Below are 14,772 nucleotides of genomic sequence, written 5' to 3' on the forward strand. Positions count from 1 at the left end.
GTATAGTTATCCCACAAGAAGAAGAAAACACCAACGGACGGATACATGCTACCTATGACACTATGACCATTCACTGCTAACACAGTAAAACACTGACCATCCCCTGCGACCAACTGATCATGTGTCTACATTTTATACAGTACATGTGTGCAGAGTCAGACAAGATTCACATTTTCACAGGAGTGCTGTTTTTCAAACAGTATCGTCAATGGTTTAACAATAGCTCCAATGAAAACACTGTTGATTGACTTACCTCGGCACCTGCAAAAGCCATTACATACAGTCATACACATGTCCAAGTATGCACGTGTGTCATTTGAGATGGGCATTCAGGATGGGCTTTCTCAATGCTGAGTTGTGCTTTCCCCTTACCCTTTGATCGCTCGGAAATTCTGACAAGGTTACACGATAACCCCAATGAGTTATTATAAATGTATTACTAGAGAGACTTGCAATGTACACTTTAAGAAAATTGCTGTGGTAGAGATCGCACTAAGTGTGATTGAAAGACACTGGCGTAGCACAAACTCCTGTAGCCCTCCAAGGCGGGAGCCCATGATCTTTGGGGACCCCCATTCTTTAGGTTTAGGTTTTTTGGTTGGGGTGCCCCCGGAGGTCGGGCCCCCCAGATAGCATATGAACATATCATAAGCCATAAAATAAATGTGTAGAATTACAGGAAATGTACTTTGAAAGTTCAACATTTTCTCTCAGCATCGTGTCAAAATGTGTAGAATAGCAGGAAATTAGCTCAGATATGCTTGAAAGTTGAGACAATCGTTGTCCGGCAGGGACACTGTATTTTTATTTGTAAAATAAATGATTTTGTTGCATTATTTGATCTTCAAATGTATTTTTGGGGGAATTTTATAAGGGAAAAGATTTGTGGTGGGATTTTTTTAAATACTTTCAATATTATTAAGTTCCATGTCTGCTCTATGCCCGTAAATGCCCTTGTTCGGAGAAAGGATCCCAATTGTAAATCTCCAAAAAAGTGTTTCAAATTCTAAAAACTGTAGATAATGGATATTAACTGAAAAAAGATCTTATGTAGTTTCTTGCAATAGCCCTCTGTGACTTATTTCTCTCAAAACTGTGATTCCAAAGAAATGTGTCCAGAGATTTGGGGAACTCTGTCAGACTTGTCAAAAATCCTAAATGAAACAGGAATGAGCACGGCCAGCTATACCATAATTCATGTCTCTACATTTCTTAATCATGTTCTCAACACATTCAACAAAGTTCTCTACTTTTGATAGATTTAAACAAACGATATTGGAATCAGCATGGTCATAACCATAAACTGTCAACTCCATCTGCCTGATAGAATATGAATTTCAACTCTGTAAAATGTGTGTCTAACTTCAGCTCTGTTTTTATTGGGGATTTTCAAATGAATCATTTTCCATATTTTTATAAATGTTTGAATTCAACTTTTATTTTTAGAGGCAAAGGTATGTTCTGAGTATCTGTTTTCAACTCTGTCACTGTCAAAATGTATTGGTCAAGATTCTGAACAAGTATTTTTATCACTGTTCGGCAACATATGCTTAAACAACTGAAGTATTTGAACGAAGGGACAGTGTTTGCTTTATAAATGCTGTTTTATGTTCTAAATCTAGAATTACATCCACGAAATGCTAACGAAATTAGCCCTGGAACATTTTATAGTGCTATGAAACAACAACAAAAAGGCGTTTGGAGATTTGTATTACATATTTGAATTATATAATTTTAGAATTAAACTATCAAGGCCTTTAAACACTTGTTGGACAATAATTGTACAAATGAAATACCCTTCAGGGGGTCTGACAGAGTTGACATAAATCCAGTTGGTTGCATTTTATGAAACAAAATATATAATAATTAGGAGGTTGTTCCTCTACATAGCTGATACTTTGGTCTATCAAAATATATATTTCAAATGTTGTTAATATTTAGACAAATATTTGTATAAATTTGTTTGAGACTGTCCCGTCTTTCAAGAATCCCTGAGCTATGAACAGCAACATTTTCTCTCAGCCTCATGGCAAATGTGTAAAATAGCCTGAAGATTAGCTATAATTCTGCACGTTTCTCTCTACCCTCTCACTCTGCTCGGACCTGCGATACGTCACTGATGGAAGAGCATCAGAATGGAAGTGATGGCGTGAGGACAAAGCATTAGAGGAGCGGTTGGATTGGGAAGAGGGCAAATATGGTTACCACAGCAACCAGCTTTAAAAACGACTCCTGATCTAACTTGCTTAGAGAACCGGTGGTGGTGGTGGTGGTGGTGTGTGTGTGTGTGTGTGTGTGTGTGTGTGTGTGTGTGTGTGTGTGTGTTTGTGTGTGTGTGTGTGTGTGTGCGAGAGATAGCAAGTATAGGGGTGGTAAGTTCAATCAGATGGATTGTCCACCCGCAAATATGTAGCCGTGGTCTTTTCCATCGTTCCCTCTTTCTCTCTCTTAGTTGGCAAGATTAACCTAGGCTGCACACCGGAGACAGTGTTTACTCTGATAATAGGGATTTGATGTTGTTTCGCTCCCACAAGGCATCTTCAGGGACTTCATTTAATCAATCCTCAAACAGAAGCTTGTGAGAGCAGGCTCTGACACAACGTGATGTGCATCTGGCTCTGCTCTGTGGAGAATGAGAGGAATATGCTCTAGTTTAACACAGGAAGGGATATAGAGTGCGGCAACAGTCCTCTAGACTAGAGTATTTCCCAAAAGCATGTAAGGAATATGATATGTAGCACACCTATAAGGTAGCAGGTAGCCTAGAGATTAAGAGCGTTGGGCCAGAAACCAAAAGGTCACTGGTTTGAATCCCTGAGCCGAAGAGGTCATAGGCACTTAACTGTAAGTTGCTCTGAAGAGTGTCTGCTGAAATGATCCCAAAAATATAGAACACCATCTCTATCTAATAGAGGAGGAAATGATCAGATGTTAATATGAAAAAAACTAATTCCAACTGCATTATCTTTTTTTAATCTTATCTTTCTGTCCTACCCATTGTTCGTATTAGCATTTGATTTGAGCTTCTCACATATCCCCTGCTAGCGGTGATGTCCTGAAGACATTCAAATCTCTGCAGAGCAGGAGACTGCTCTCTCAAATGGTTTACTTTCCGTTCCTCCATGAATTTTATTGAGAGATTTGTCTGGGGTTGGCTGATAGAGGTGCAACTGCTGCAGTGTATAATCGCCTCAATCATTAGCTGTCTGAGTATAGATATTGAAGTCTGTTTATGCCTTGTCTCTGTCTCCCAGGTGTTTTTACATGGAGTCGGGACACAGGTGGATAACATAAGACAAGAACAATGGATCCAGAGTCATCCATTAACTGAAAAAACAAGTTGTTTTTTTCGCCCTCTGCGACTTTAACCTTTTTCACGCGAGTTCCTAATATCTCTAACGGTCGCCCCAGCGTGAGTTTTTTTATGAAAGTGATGTCAAACTGCACTCACTGTTCCAAAATGGGTTTGTTACACAACGGGACAGTTAACCCACGCTGCCTTCAAACCAAGGCATGCTGCCTGCTAATTATCTATAGGCTACGTTTCAACTTGTCAATTTCAAATAATTTTCTAACAAGTTTTATTTTCAAACAACATTGTGTTCCACCTCCTCATTAATTCACATAAGAAGTAGCCCATTTCACTGTTGTGGACTATTTATGTTTGAGGCTTTACTGGGTCAGACTTCTCTCTTCGACAAGTGCAAAAGCACTTCCCCAGTGTTTCCCCAGATCAAGTATGTAGACATTTGTGCATCGCTAGTCAGGGGGCCTTGCACAAACCCCTGGCACATTTTCTGGCTGGCGCCCGCATTGCCTTCATTGTTGTTGGACTTTGAACATGTGTGCGTTCCTATCAAAGTAAGTGCCTTATTTTCTGTAAATTGTGTTGCCTTTGTGCTGTAGCATACTGCATGTATAGTGACTTCGGAAGGTATTCAGACCCCTTGAATTTTTCCACATTGTGTTACGTTACAGTCTTATTCAAAAATGTATTAAATTGTTTTTTCCCCTCAACAATCTACACACAACACCCCATGATGACAAAGCAAAAGCATTTTTTTATTTTTTAGCAAAAAAAAAAAAAAAAAAAAAAGAAAATATGACATTTACATAAGGATTCAGACCCTTTACTCAATACTTTGTTGAAGCACCTTTGGCAGCAACTTTAGCATTGAGTCTTCTTGGGTATGACGCTACAAGCTTAGCACATCTGTATTTGGGGAGTTTCTCCCATTCTTCTCTGCAGATCCACTCAAGCTCTGTCAGGTTGGATGGGGAGCGTTGCTGCATAGCTATTTTCAGCTCTCTCCAGAGATGTTAGATCAAGTTCAGATCCCGGCTCTGACTGGGCCACTCAAGGACATTCAGCGACTTGTCCCGAAGCCACTCCTGCATTGTCTGGTCTGTGCGTTTAGGGTTGTTGTCTTGTTGAAAGGTGAACCTTCGCCCCAGTCTGAGGTCCTGCACACTCTGGAGTAGGTTTTCAAGGATCTCTCTGTACTTTGCTCCGTTCATCTTTGCTTCGACCCTAACTAGTCTCCCAGTTCCTGCCGCTGAAAAACATCCCCAAAGCATGATGCTGCCACCACCATGCTTCACCAGAGGGATGGTGCCAGGTTTACTCCAGACATGACGCTTGGCATTCAGGCCAAAGAGTTCAATCGTAGTTTAATCAGACCAGAGAATGTTGTTTCTCATGATCTGAGTGTCTTTAGGTGCCTTTTGGCAAAATTCAAGCGGACTTATGTTCCTTTTACTGAGGAGTGGCTTCTGTCTGGCCATTCTACCATAAAGGCCTGATTGGTGGAGTGCTGCAGAGATGGTTGTCCTTCTGGAAGGTTCTTCCATCTCCACAGAGAAACTATAGAGCTATAGAGTGACCATCAGGTTCTTGTTCACCTCCCTGACCAAGGCCATTCTCCCCCGAATTCTCAGTTTGGCCAGGCGGCAAGCTCTAGAAAGAGTCTTGGTGGTTCCAAACTTATTCCATTTAAGAATGATGGAGGCCACTGTGTTATTGGGGACCTTCAATGCTGAATACATTTGTTGGTACCCTTCCCCAGATCTGTGCCTCGACACAATCCTGTCTCGGATCTCTACAGACAATTCCTTGGACTTCATTTGTTGATTTTTGCTCTGACGTGCACCGTTAACTGTGGGACCTTATATAGACAGGTGTATGGCTTTCCAAAACATGTCCAATCAATTGAATTTACCACGGTGGACTACAATCAAGTTGTAGAAACATCACAAGGATGATCAATGGAAACAGGATGCACCTGAGCTCAATTTCGAGTCTCATAGCAAAGGGTCTGAATACTTATGTAAATAAGTTATTTCTGTTTTGTATTTTTAATACATTTGCAAAAATGTCTTAAAAACATATTTTTTCTCTTTGTCATTATGGGGTATTGTGTGTAGATTGCTGAGGACATTTTTTCATTTAGTCCATTTTTGAATAAGGCTGTAACGTAACAAAATGTGGAAAAAGTTAAGGGGTCTGAATAATTTCCTGAAGGCATTGTATCTATATGGAGCAAAATGTATTTATTGTTTTATTCACTTTTTCAAGTACTGGGGACAAATCATGCATTCCGATTCTTGCATAGATTGTAATGCAATATGATGTGTGTAAAATACTTTTTTGAAGGTTGTACTGATTATGATGAGCTAATGCTAAGCTAATTGCCAGCTGTGTGGGGCGCCATGTTTATTGACATCATACAATGAATTCTGGTTGTCACTCAAGTGTCTGTCGGTCGGACCTCTAGAAAGAGGCCAAGTTCTAGAGTTGGAATAACGAGTTGGATGACCGTGCCCAAAAAAAATCCCATTCGGAGTTATTTTTTTCCCAGAGTTCCCAGTTGTCTTGCACTGAAGTCTGAGATGTTTTGAACGCGGTTCCCAGTTGTTTTGAACGCGGCATCAGATTGTAACTATGGTACCTCAGGGTTTCCAGCTCAGACCCCCCTTTCCAGGGTTTTATTTTTATTTCGCTCATAAACTTCTCCTGTGTTTGTCCCCCATTTATTGATAAATACCCCATGATAGTAATATTTCCTGCATCATATGCCCCCACAATACATCCAGCCATTTCTACTTCCCATAGACTTGACACCCCCTCACAAATTACATGAACACCCCGACAAACCCCCTAAAATAGTTTAAACAATACAGTATCTGGCGACTCTGTTCAGCTTTTGCGCTACGGTTAGGCAAAGCAGTAGGCATGCATTTGTATTGTATTTTTCAGGCAATGGGTGCAGCCATCTTTGACTTTGTTTATTTGCGTCTTATAGTGAATGGCATTCTGGGATTAGGGAGACGTCGCTTGTCAGACATAAACAAACATGGCAGCCATCGTAAATAATTTAGCTACTGTTAGCTTAGCAGACACGCATCTCATTTCTAAACAATATTTCTCCCTTATGCTCACCAGAGATGTGGTACACTGTAAACAGGTCTGGCTGTTAGGTCACTTAAACTTCTGTTTAGTTTTTTTGTCAGCACAACCTGTTATTTAGACTGGTTTATGGAACGAGTTTAGCAGTGGATGTGTTCCGTGGGATGATTGGATGATGAAGTTCGCATTTATCTTTTACAATAAAAGGTGAACTTGAGGAAGAAAGTTGTGAAGACCTTTATTTCCCATCAGTATAAAACATTGTTAAGTTGCTATTCAGACAACACTGCTGTTTAGACGCATTTGTTTCATCACATGTTCTGTTGCTACTGTTCCAATCACATGTTTGCGATGATACGTTGCAGGGACCACTCAACAAGGATCCCAAATATGTGATCGTACGCGTCAAAGGGTTAAAGAATATTCTCAAATCGGTGATTCCTAAGATTTGGTCAACTGCGTCAAATTTGTCTAAAATCCTAAATGAGTCGGGACTGAGCAGGGTCAGCTTTTAAATAAGGACCCCTTATTCATGTCTTTACAAGTTCTCTACTTTTGATAGATTTGAAACAAACAATAGTGGAATCACCATGGTCACAACCATACATCGAAGACTATTTATGCCTTGTCTCTGTCTACCATGCGGTTTTACACTGAGTCGGGACACAGGTGGATAGGAAAAGAAAAATAGGAAAAGAAAAATGCATTAAGACTCATATCACATGATACACGAGGCCCAACCGCTGAGCACCATGTGCACGTCATGGAGCGTTTTCACACAAATCCATCAGCCCAGACTGTAGTGGCCATTATGACGGAACTGCCCAGTTTAAATGGATCATGGCACCATGGGAACACTCTCTCTTTATCCCTCCAAACAACCCAATGGGAACGCAGCATCCGTCAATGCTGTCACTCTGGGAGATAAGTGAGAATATGACACTGGAGTTTCCCTTCAGTGCTCTTACCTCTTACATGCTACAACGGAAACGATATAGCAGGTAAGGTCGCTCACCTTGACTCAAGGGAGACACAACAGCATTGGCCGCTGAGGTAAAAATCGAATGACAATGTAAACACTGTGTTAGAGACTAAAAAAATAGGAAGGTATTTTGACTGGCCTCTGGCCTAAATTATAAACCATCCTACCTGAGGGTGTGTTTGTGGCTGTCGACAGGCAGAGCTGAGTAAATACAGCATAGCACAGATCAGGAGCTGTCATTGTCAGCCGAAGACATGGGGTTTTACACAGCCTTGTATCAAAGCTACACCGCTGCGGCAATGTGTCTGACACCACTGCACTGCTGGGCCAATGTGCACTGCTGGGCAATGTGTCTGACACCAGTCCCTGCTGGGCCAGGGACTAGAGAAAGAGGGGTGTGGACTTGAGGACGGTTAGGGGTGTGTGTGTGTGTGTGTGTGTGTGTGTGTGTGTGTGTGTGTGTGTGTGTGTGTGTGTGTGTGTGTGTGTGTGTGTGTGTGTGTGTGTGTGTGTGTGTGTGCGTGTGCGTGTGCGTGTGCGTGTGCGTGTGTGTGTGTGTGTGTGAGTGAGTTGTGGAGGGAGATTAGGAAACAGGACCAAAGAGGAGTCAGGGGTGAAAAGTTAGGGGCCAAGGGTCAGGTTCCATGGAGGAGTGTGGAGGGAATACTCACTGTCCTCCAAAAAGTTGCATGCCCAGCAGAGCAAAGACCACAATGAAGAGGAAGAGGAGGAAGAGCAAGCTGATAATGGACTTCATGGAGTTGAGCAGAGACACCACCAGGTTCCTCAGGGAGTTCCAGTACCTGGGGAAAACAGAGGGAAGAGAAAGGAAGAAGAGAAGGAAGAGAGAGAGAGAAAGGGAGAGGAATAGAAAGAGAGAGAAAAAGACAGAGAGATAGAGAGAGATAAAGAGAGAAAGAGAGAGAGAGAGAGAGAGGGCGATAGTGAATGGACAGGGAGAAAAAAATGTCCTATATTGTTGTGAATCACAGGATTACTAATCTAGTGAGTATAAATGACTGCTACCTAACTGTAGCCTTTTCCTGCAGTCAAATAACCTAGTGTCCTCATGGGTGGAATGTTATTCATTCAGTAGCCCTTTCCTGCAGTCAAATAACCTAGTGTCCTCATGGGTGGACTGTTATTCATTCAGTAGCCCTTTGCAGCAGTCAAATAACCTAGTGTCCTCATGGGTGGAATGTTATTCATTCAGTAGCCCTTTGCAGCAGTCAAATAACCTAGTGTCCTCATGGGTGGAATGTTATAAATAGTTTTCATAATTTCATAATTAATCAACTTTTTTTGTCATTTTTTGTTGTTTTTTGTAGTCTTCTGTGATGAATATAAAGTGTAATATTGGGATTCAAACTCTAAATTGAATACCTTTCAACTCTATATCTGACATGGTACATGAGGAGTCTTCTGTTTTTTTAAAGTCCATAACCACGTGTGTGAGGTGTATACTTTTGTTTCAAAGTAGATTTGTTTAAGACTGTGTTTCTTACCAAGAAACACTGTGTGACCCTGATTTAGCCCACTAAAGGAAAAGTTTAATAGGATTATACACTGACAGAGTGGGACAAAATATGCTTATTGATGATTCTGAACGCATGTTGATATCCTGTACGAGTGTCCCCGAAGTGAGTACAAGCGTGTGTCGGCCTATGTGTGGACTCAAATGTGTGTTCACTCACTTGGTAAACTTGAACAACCTGAGCAGACGAAGAGCCCTCAGTACACTAATGCCATAGGATGCCCCTGGTTTGATCATCGACCACACCACCTCAAGTATACTCCCTATTATCACCTGTGGAGACGAGGAGAGGAGAAAAGAGGAGAGGGGAAAAGAGGAGGAGTGGAGAAAAGGGGAAAGAACTACTGTAACAAAGTAGCTACTAGCTACTCGGACAGCAAATCACTGTCACTGTCAATGAATCAATTCAACATTTCATTCTCGTATAAAAAAAAAAAACATGGATCCATGTGAGTCAGGTTAAGTTAGCATCTGAAATAGAGAATAATTAGCTCTTCAAGGTATTCCAAAGGCATTTATGGTGACTTACACCAAAGTCGAAGCAGTTGAAAGAGGAATGGAAATAGTTCCTGGCTCCCAGGCCGTACATCTTCAGGCTCATCTCAGACAGGAACAGACCCAGGAACACAAACTCTGCCAGGTCTGGGGTTCCAGGGGGATGGAGAACACATGGAAGGCCATTATTGATTTAATTCGGCACCTACTGATAATCATCCATTCGATAGTGAATGTAGGTGTGAGCGTGTGTGTGTGTGTGTGTGTGTGCCTACTGACTACATGCACATACACGTGTGTGTGACTTACACAGGGCAGTGGTGAGCCACTCGGGTTGGTCATAGTGGACGATGGCCACACACAGTGTGTTGAGCCCCACCAGGCAAAGGACTGTCCAGTAGAAGCTCTGGGCTTTGACCATGCGACGGATGAAGAAACGCATCCTCCTCTCCTTGCGGCGGAAGTAGGATGAGCTGTCCAGCTTCATGCTCTTCACGCTGGCCCGGCCAAACGGTGAGCCCGGGGGAACTAAGAGGAAGTAGGTAAAAGAGTGAAGTCATCACAGAAAGGTGTACAACGCCATCCATCATGTCCCTTTTACAAAAGGGATTTCCTGTTCATCGGCATGATCATCATCATCATCATCATCATTATTCTAATTATCATCATCGTCACCCTCATCCTCGCCATCATCGGCAAGTCTAGGGTGATTTGAACATTATATTACAATATATTTTGAAATAGCTTACAAAAAAAATGATATTCGCATTCAGCATTAAGTTTGTATCTCTGTATCTGAGGTGGAACCGTACAAGAATATTCTGGCTATTTCAGGCTGTCATCAAACCCAGAAGCTCCACACTTAGACTCCACCTCCTCTACATTCCACCTGAATAAATCCCAGCTTCTTTGCTAATTAAAGAACTTCACGGCTAAGACTAAAAAGTCTGACACTAAAAATGTCTGAGACTAAGGAGAAAGTATCTAAAGAATCAGAAGGAAGAAGAAGCCATAAAATAACTGGAACTTTCCACTCTGAAAAGATATATGTTTTGCATTTCAAGGTTGTAATCTGCCTCAATGGGAGTGAAAACAGATCTTGAGACGAGAATAAGAACAAGTGAAATGTTAGATTTGACTGCGTAATACTGCATGTATCTCCATGACAGTCATTTAGATGGAGAACAGCCACAGGAGGTTGTCAGGAGAGGAATCCAGCTGGTTCCGTTAATATAAATGCACTCAAATGGGTTCAGTTATCATGCTTAGGAGCATTTCCCCCAAAGCCAAGCAATTACATATTTTCTTCTGTGCCGCGGTCTGAATTTAAATAATGAAATGAATTGAACTCTAATTCCAATATGATGGAGGAATTTTACAGTATAATAAGAAAAGTTAATTACACCTATTTTCCCTCAAGGTGACATGCTACAAAGAATCAGTAAAACAAGCAAAATCTTCACAAAAAAAATGTTTCCTTGTATAACAGGTGTTGTTAGTTTGTGTGACGTACCAGAGAAAACGGTCAAATACATTGAGGCATTATAACAATGCATGAGGATAGGAACACATTTGAATAGGCCAAAGGTCAGCAGAGGGTGTGTTGGGGAATAATCACAATTAGGTGGTGACATAGGTAAGATGTTTTATATTCATCATATGTTTGTAAGTTACTTCTCATCAGAATGTTATTTTTGTATAATACTGTGGCGGGGTTGCAGTATCTGTTCTATGTCAAGACTAAGTTGTTTGGGCCGGAGAGAGGGGAGAGGTCAAGGTGTCATCATGTGTAAACATATCTTTTGCTCCACTGTGTCTGTGTGCCAGTCACTCCCTACTTTTCCCATCGGGGAGAGGAGGATTGCAGTGTCTGGAATCATTCTATGCTCCCTCTTTTGTTGCTCCTATCTTAACCTATAGCCTCACTCTCCTCTCCGTGAGCTTGTCCAGGATTGGTTGTATTTAGAATTGATTGTATCTAAATGACAATTTGATATTTATCATAGAGTGGGGGTAATGTCTTGGTACCATTTTGTACCAAGGACGAAATAAGAGCTTTGTTTAGGAGACCAAACTGAACGATCATTTATAGCCAACTCTGTCTGGCTAGGGGATACTCCTCTCTGAAGTAAAGTCTTTCTTTGTGTAAGTTCCTAAGACCTGTGGTTTGTCATGTCGTCTAGGGGGGGTGGATATTTGCTATAAAGGATCCCATTTGCCATTATGTTGGGACTCTCTCAACTTTTCATTAGAGATACTGAACTGTTGAAAGTCAAAATGCTATTGCAAAAGCTTAATTATTATTAAAGGTGAAGATTAAGCATAACTCTGACTGGTGTGTGGTTTTCTCTCATGATTTGGTAAATAGAGGAAATTTCCACGACAGGTGAAAATGAGACATATTACCAACAGCCTAGAAATGGTGCAAGCTGTAAGGACAAGCTCAAGAAGTCATTACGTAAAAGGTCAAGGGTCAGCCTTCCCAACAAAAACTGGGAGGTTGGCTCAGTCAGATAAGGTTGCCAGGTCAAGCAAACATTTCTAGCCCAATGACCTATCAAAACCCAGCCACAAGGCAGCAACAGAAAAGTTGCCACATTTATCCAATAAACCCTTTTTCTATAATGTTATCGAGCGAATTAAGAAGGATTATCAGCGTAATTTGTAACGATGTAGGCTAAGAAGCAAAATGAGGTTTTCCATCATAATAATTATTGTGAGCTTAAAAATATGTCACAAGAGAAAAGAGAATTTGCCCTTATTAAACCCGCCAGATCAATTCCCATCAATGGATGTCGATTTCACTGGTTTTGACTGCTATGATTAAGCAATAACGCCCAAGGTGTGGTACATATCCAATATACCACGACTAAGGGCTGTTCTTTGGACACAGCCCTTATCCATGTTACATTGGCCATATACCACAAACCCCCAGAGGTGCCTTACTGCTATTATAAATTGGTTACCAACATAAATAGAACAGTAAAATCATTTTTCTGGTCATACCCGTGTTACACGGTCTGATATCCCATGGCTTTCAACCAATCAGCATTCCCTTTTGTGCATAACTATAGCATAACTATGCTGAGCTAGGTTGCACTGGTTGTTTTCCAGTGCTTGTCATCATTATATCAGTTATAGCGTGTTAATATATATATATATAAAAAAAAAATAAAAAAAAACCCCTTTTTCATGGTATCCAATTGTCTTGTCTCATCGCTACAACTCCCGTACGGACTCGGGAGAGGCGAAGGTCGAAAGCCATGCGTCCTCCAAAACACAACCCAACCAAGCCGCACTGCTTCTTAACACAGTGCGCATCCAACCCAGAAGCCAGCCGCACCAATGTGTCGAGGAAACACATGCACCTGGTGACCTTGATTAGTGTGCACTGCTCTGCCACAGTGCGCAGTGCTGGTGCGCAATGAGACAAGGATATCCCTTCCTGCCAACCCCTCCCTAACCCCGACGACGCTGGGCCAAATGTGCATCGCCCCACGGCCCTCCCGGTCGCGGCCGGCTGCGACAGAGCCTGGGCGCGAACCCAGGGTCTCTGGTGGCACAGCTAGCGCTGCGATGCAGTGCCCTAGACCACTGCACCACCCGGGAGGCCATGTTAATATATTTTAAGGAAAAATGGTTGGGAATAGGTGTCTCCATAACGACAATCTAAATAGCCTACTGGTAAAGGTGTCATGACCTGTGCGCATGCTGCTTTTTCTCCGTGGCTCTCAACACACACACACACACACACACACACACACACACACACACACACACACACACACACACACACACACACACACACACACACACACACACACACACACACACACACACACACACACAGCCCTCCCCACCACTCACTCACTCAGTAAAAGCCTGCTCACTGCCTGATAATCAGCAGCAGCTGGTCCCAGTGAAATATATACATATATTTTTTAAACAGCATGGCGGTCGCGGTTCAATTTAGAAGTAGCCCATACACCCGCAACCCGCGACCAATAGATTTTCACCCGCGACATCGGATTTCAAAGTGGCCCAATTTGGCAAGAAAACCGCAGACATGGCAACCCTGGGTCAGTCAGACAGTTGAGTCTGGTCAGTCAGATAAGAGTACAGGACAGTTGAGTCTTACCAACAGAGGACATGTCAGTAAAGTGATCGTCTCCCTCCTCAGCACCGATCAGCTCATTCTTACTCTTCTTGACCTTGCCTCGCTTCAACACTGCACACACACAGCACAGCAGAGAGGCAGGAGTAAGGATATGTACACACACATACACAAATACATGCAGGCACTCAAACACACGCACAAACACATATGCATGCACATACACACACAGCCCCCCCTGTGTGGGCTAGTTGGATGCTATGAATAGTGGGCATCAATCACATTTTTCATTCTCCGATTCTGCCTTCCGCTTCAATTCATGCAGCCTTGGAATGAAAAACGGCCGCTCATGAATGTGATCATCACGTGACCTTCAATGTCACAAAAGACGGGGCTTTTCTGAGACTTGCAGCCCTTTTAGAATGTAGAGGTCTTCCTCAATGCTCTGCTCTGAGGCCAAATCAGCTCCGCTTATCTTCTCTGTGAATGAGGATCGGAGCAGTAGCTCAACAATCTGGAGAGTTATGAGTCAATTGTGAAACAGAGAGAACTAATATTGTGTTTAGTAGAACGATGGGCAGATTGAGAATGCTTCAACATTTGTATCTTCTCCTATAAATCCATTCCATCATTTCTCTCCATCCCTTTAAGCTATACTGGCTCTGTCAGAAATGTTTGGCATTCTGGCCAATGCCCTCACCTGCCCTTCAACATAATTTAGTCAAATCAACATTTTTAGCTCTAACAACACATTGAGGGGCATTTCTCTGGCAGTGAGCTCAATCATTTTCATCCCCAGCATGTAACTAATGTATTAAATGAAGGAAGGCAGGTACTGTCATTTAGACAAGTGGTACTGTCATCTAACCTGAGAAGTGTGTGTGCGTGTGTCTGTGTACATGCATGATTGTGTGTGTGTGTGTGCGCCCGTGTATTGTACAACCCTAATCCAATCAAGACATCCCTCTAAATCCCCCTAATTAACCCTGGCTCCCACACCAGACCTAATTGGATGAGATTATGGGCCTATCACAACATAAGGCTATAGGGGGCTGGGTGGAGCGACAGCAGGGACATGACTGCACTCCAGCTGGAGCAGAGACAACCGCCCATGTCGGAGAGAAGAGGAAAGAATAAGAGAAGAGAGAGAGAGAGAGAGAGAGAGAGAGAGAGAGAAGGGAAATAGAGAGAGAACAAGGAGAGAACCGCCCATGACACAAAAGAGGAAAAGGGGAGTGGAA

General features: G+C 42.3%; 1 protein-coding gene across 1 annotated transcript in view; it reads right to left on the reverse strand.

Moving 5' to 3' along the window:
* cacna1bb (calcium voltage-gated channel subunit alpha1 Bb) overlaps positions 1-14,772 on the reverse strand; it is a 214,443-nt gene that overhangs the window by 71,293 nt on the left and 128,378 nt on the right. Inside the window, exons 10-14 of the mRNA XM_090227038.1 lie at positions 13,556-13,645; positions 9,727-9,945; positions 9,452-9,564; positions 9,083-9,195; positions 8,060-8,191 (exon numbers count right to left, since the gene is read on the reverse strand). Coding sequence (XP_090083164.1) covers positions 8,060-8,191; positions 9,083-9,195; positions 9,452-9,564; positions 9,727-9,945; positions 13,556-13,645 — 667 coding nt within the window. The remainder of the gene's footprint in view (positions 1-8,059; positions 8,192-9,082; positions 9,196-9,451; positions 9,565-9,726; positions 9,946-13,555; positions 13,646-14,772) is intronic.

This window comes from Oncorhynchus mykiss, chromosome 29 (genome assembly GCF_057628025.1).
Source record: "Oncorhynchus mykiss isolate SJ-2025 chromosome 29, ASM5762802v1, whole genome shotgun sequence".
In the NCBI taxonomy this organism is placed as follows: Eukaryota; Metazoa; Chordata; class Actinopteri; order Salmoniformes; family Salmonidae; genus Oncorhynchus; species Oncorhynchus mykiss.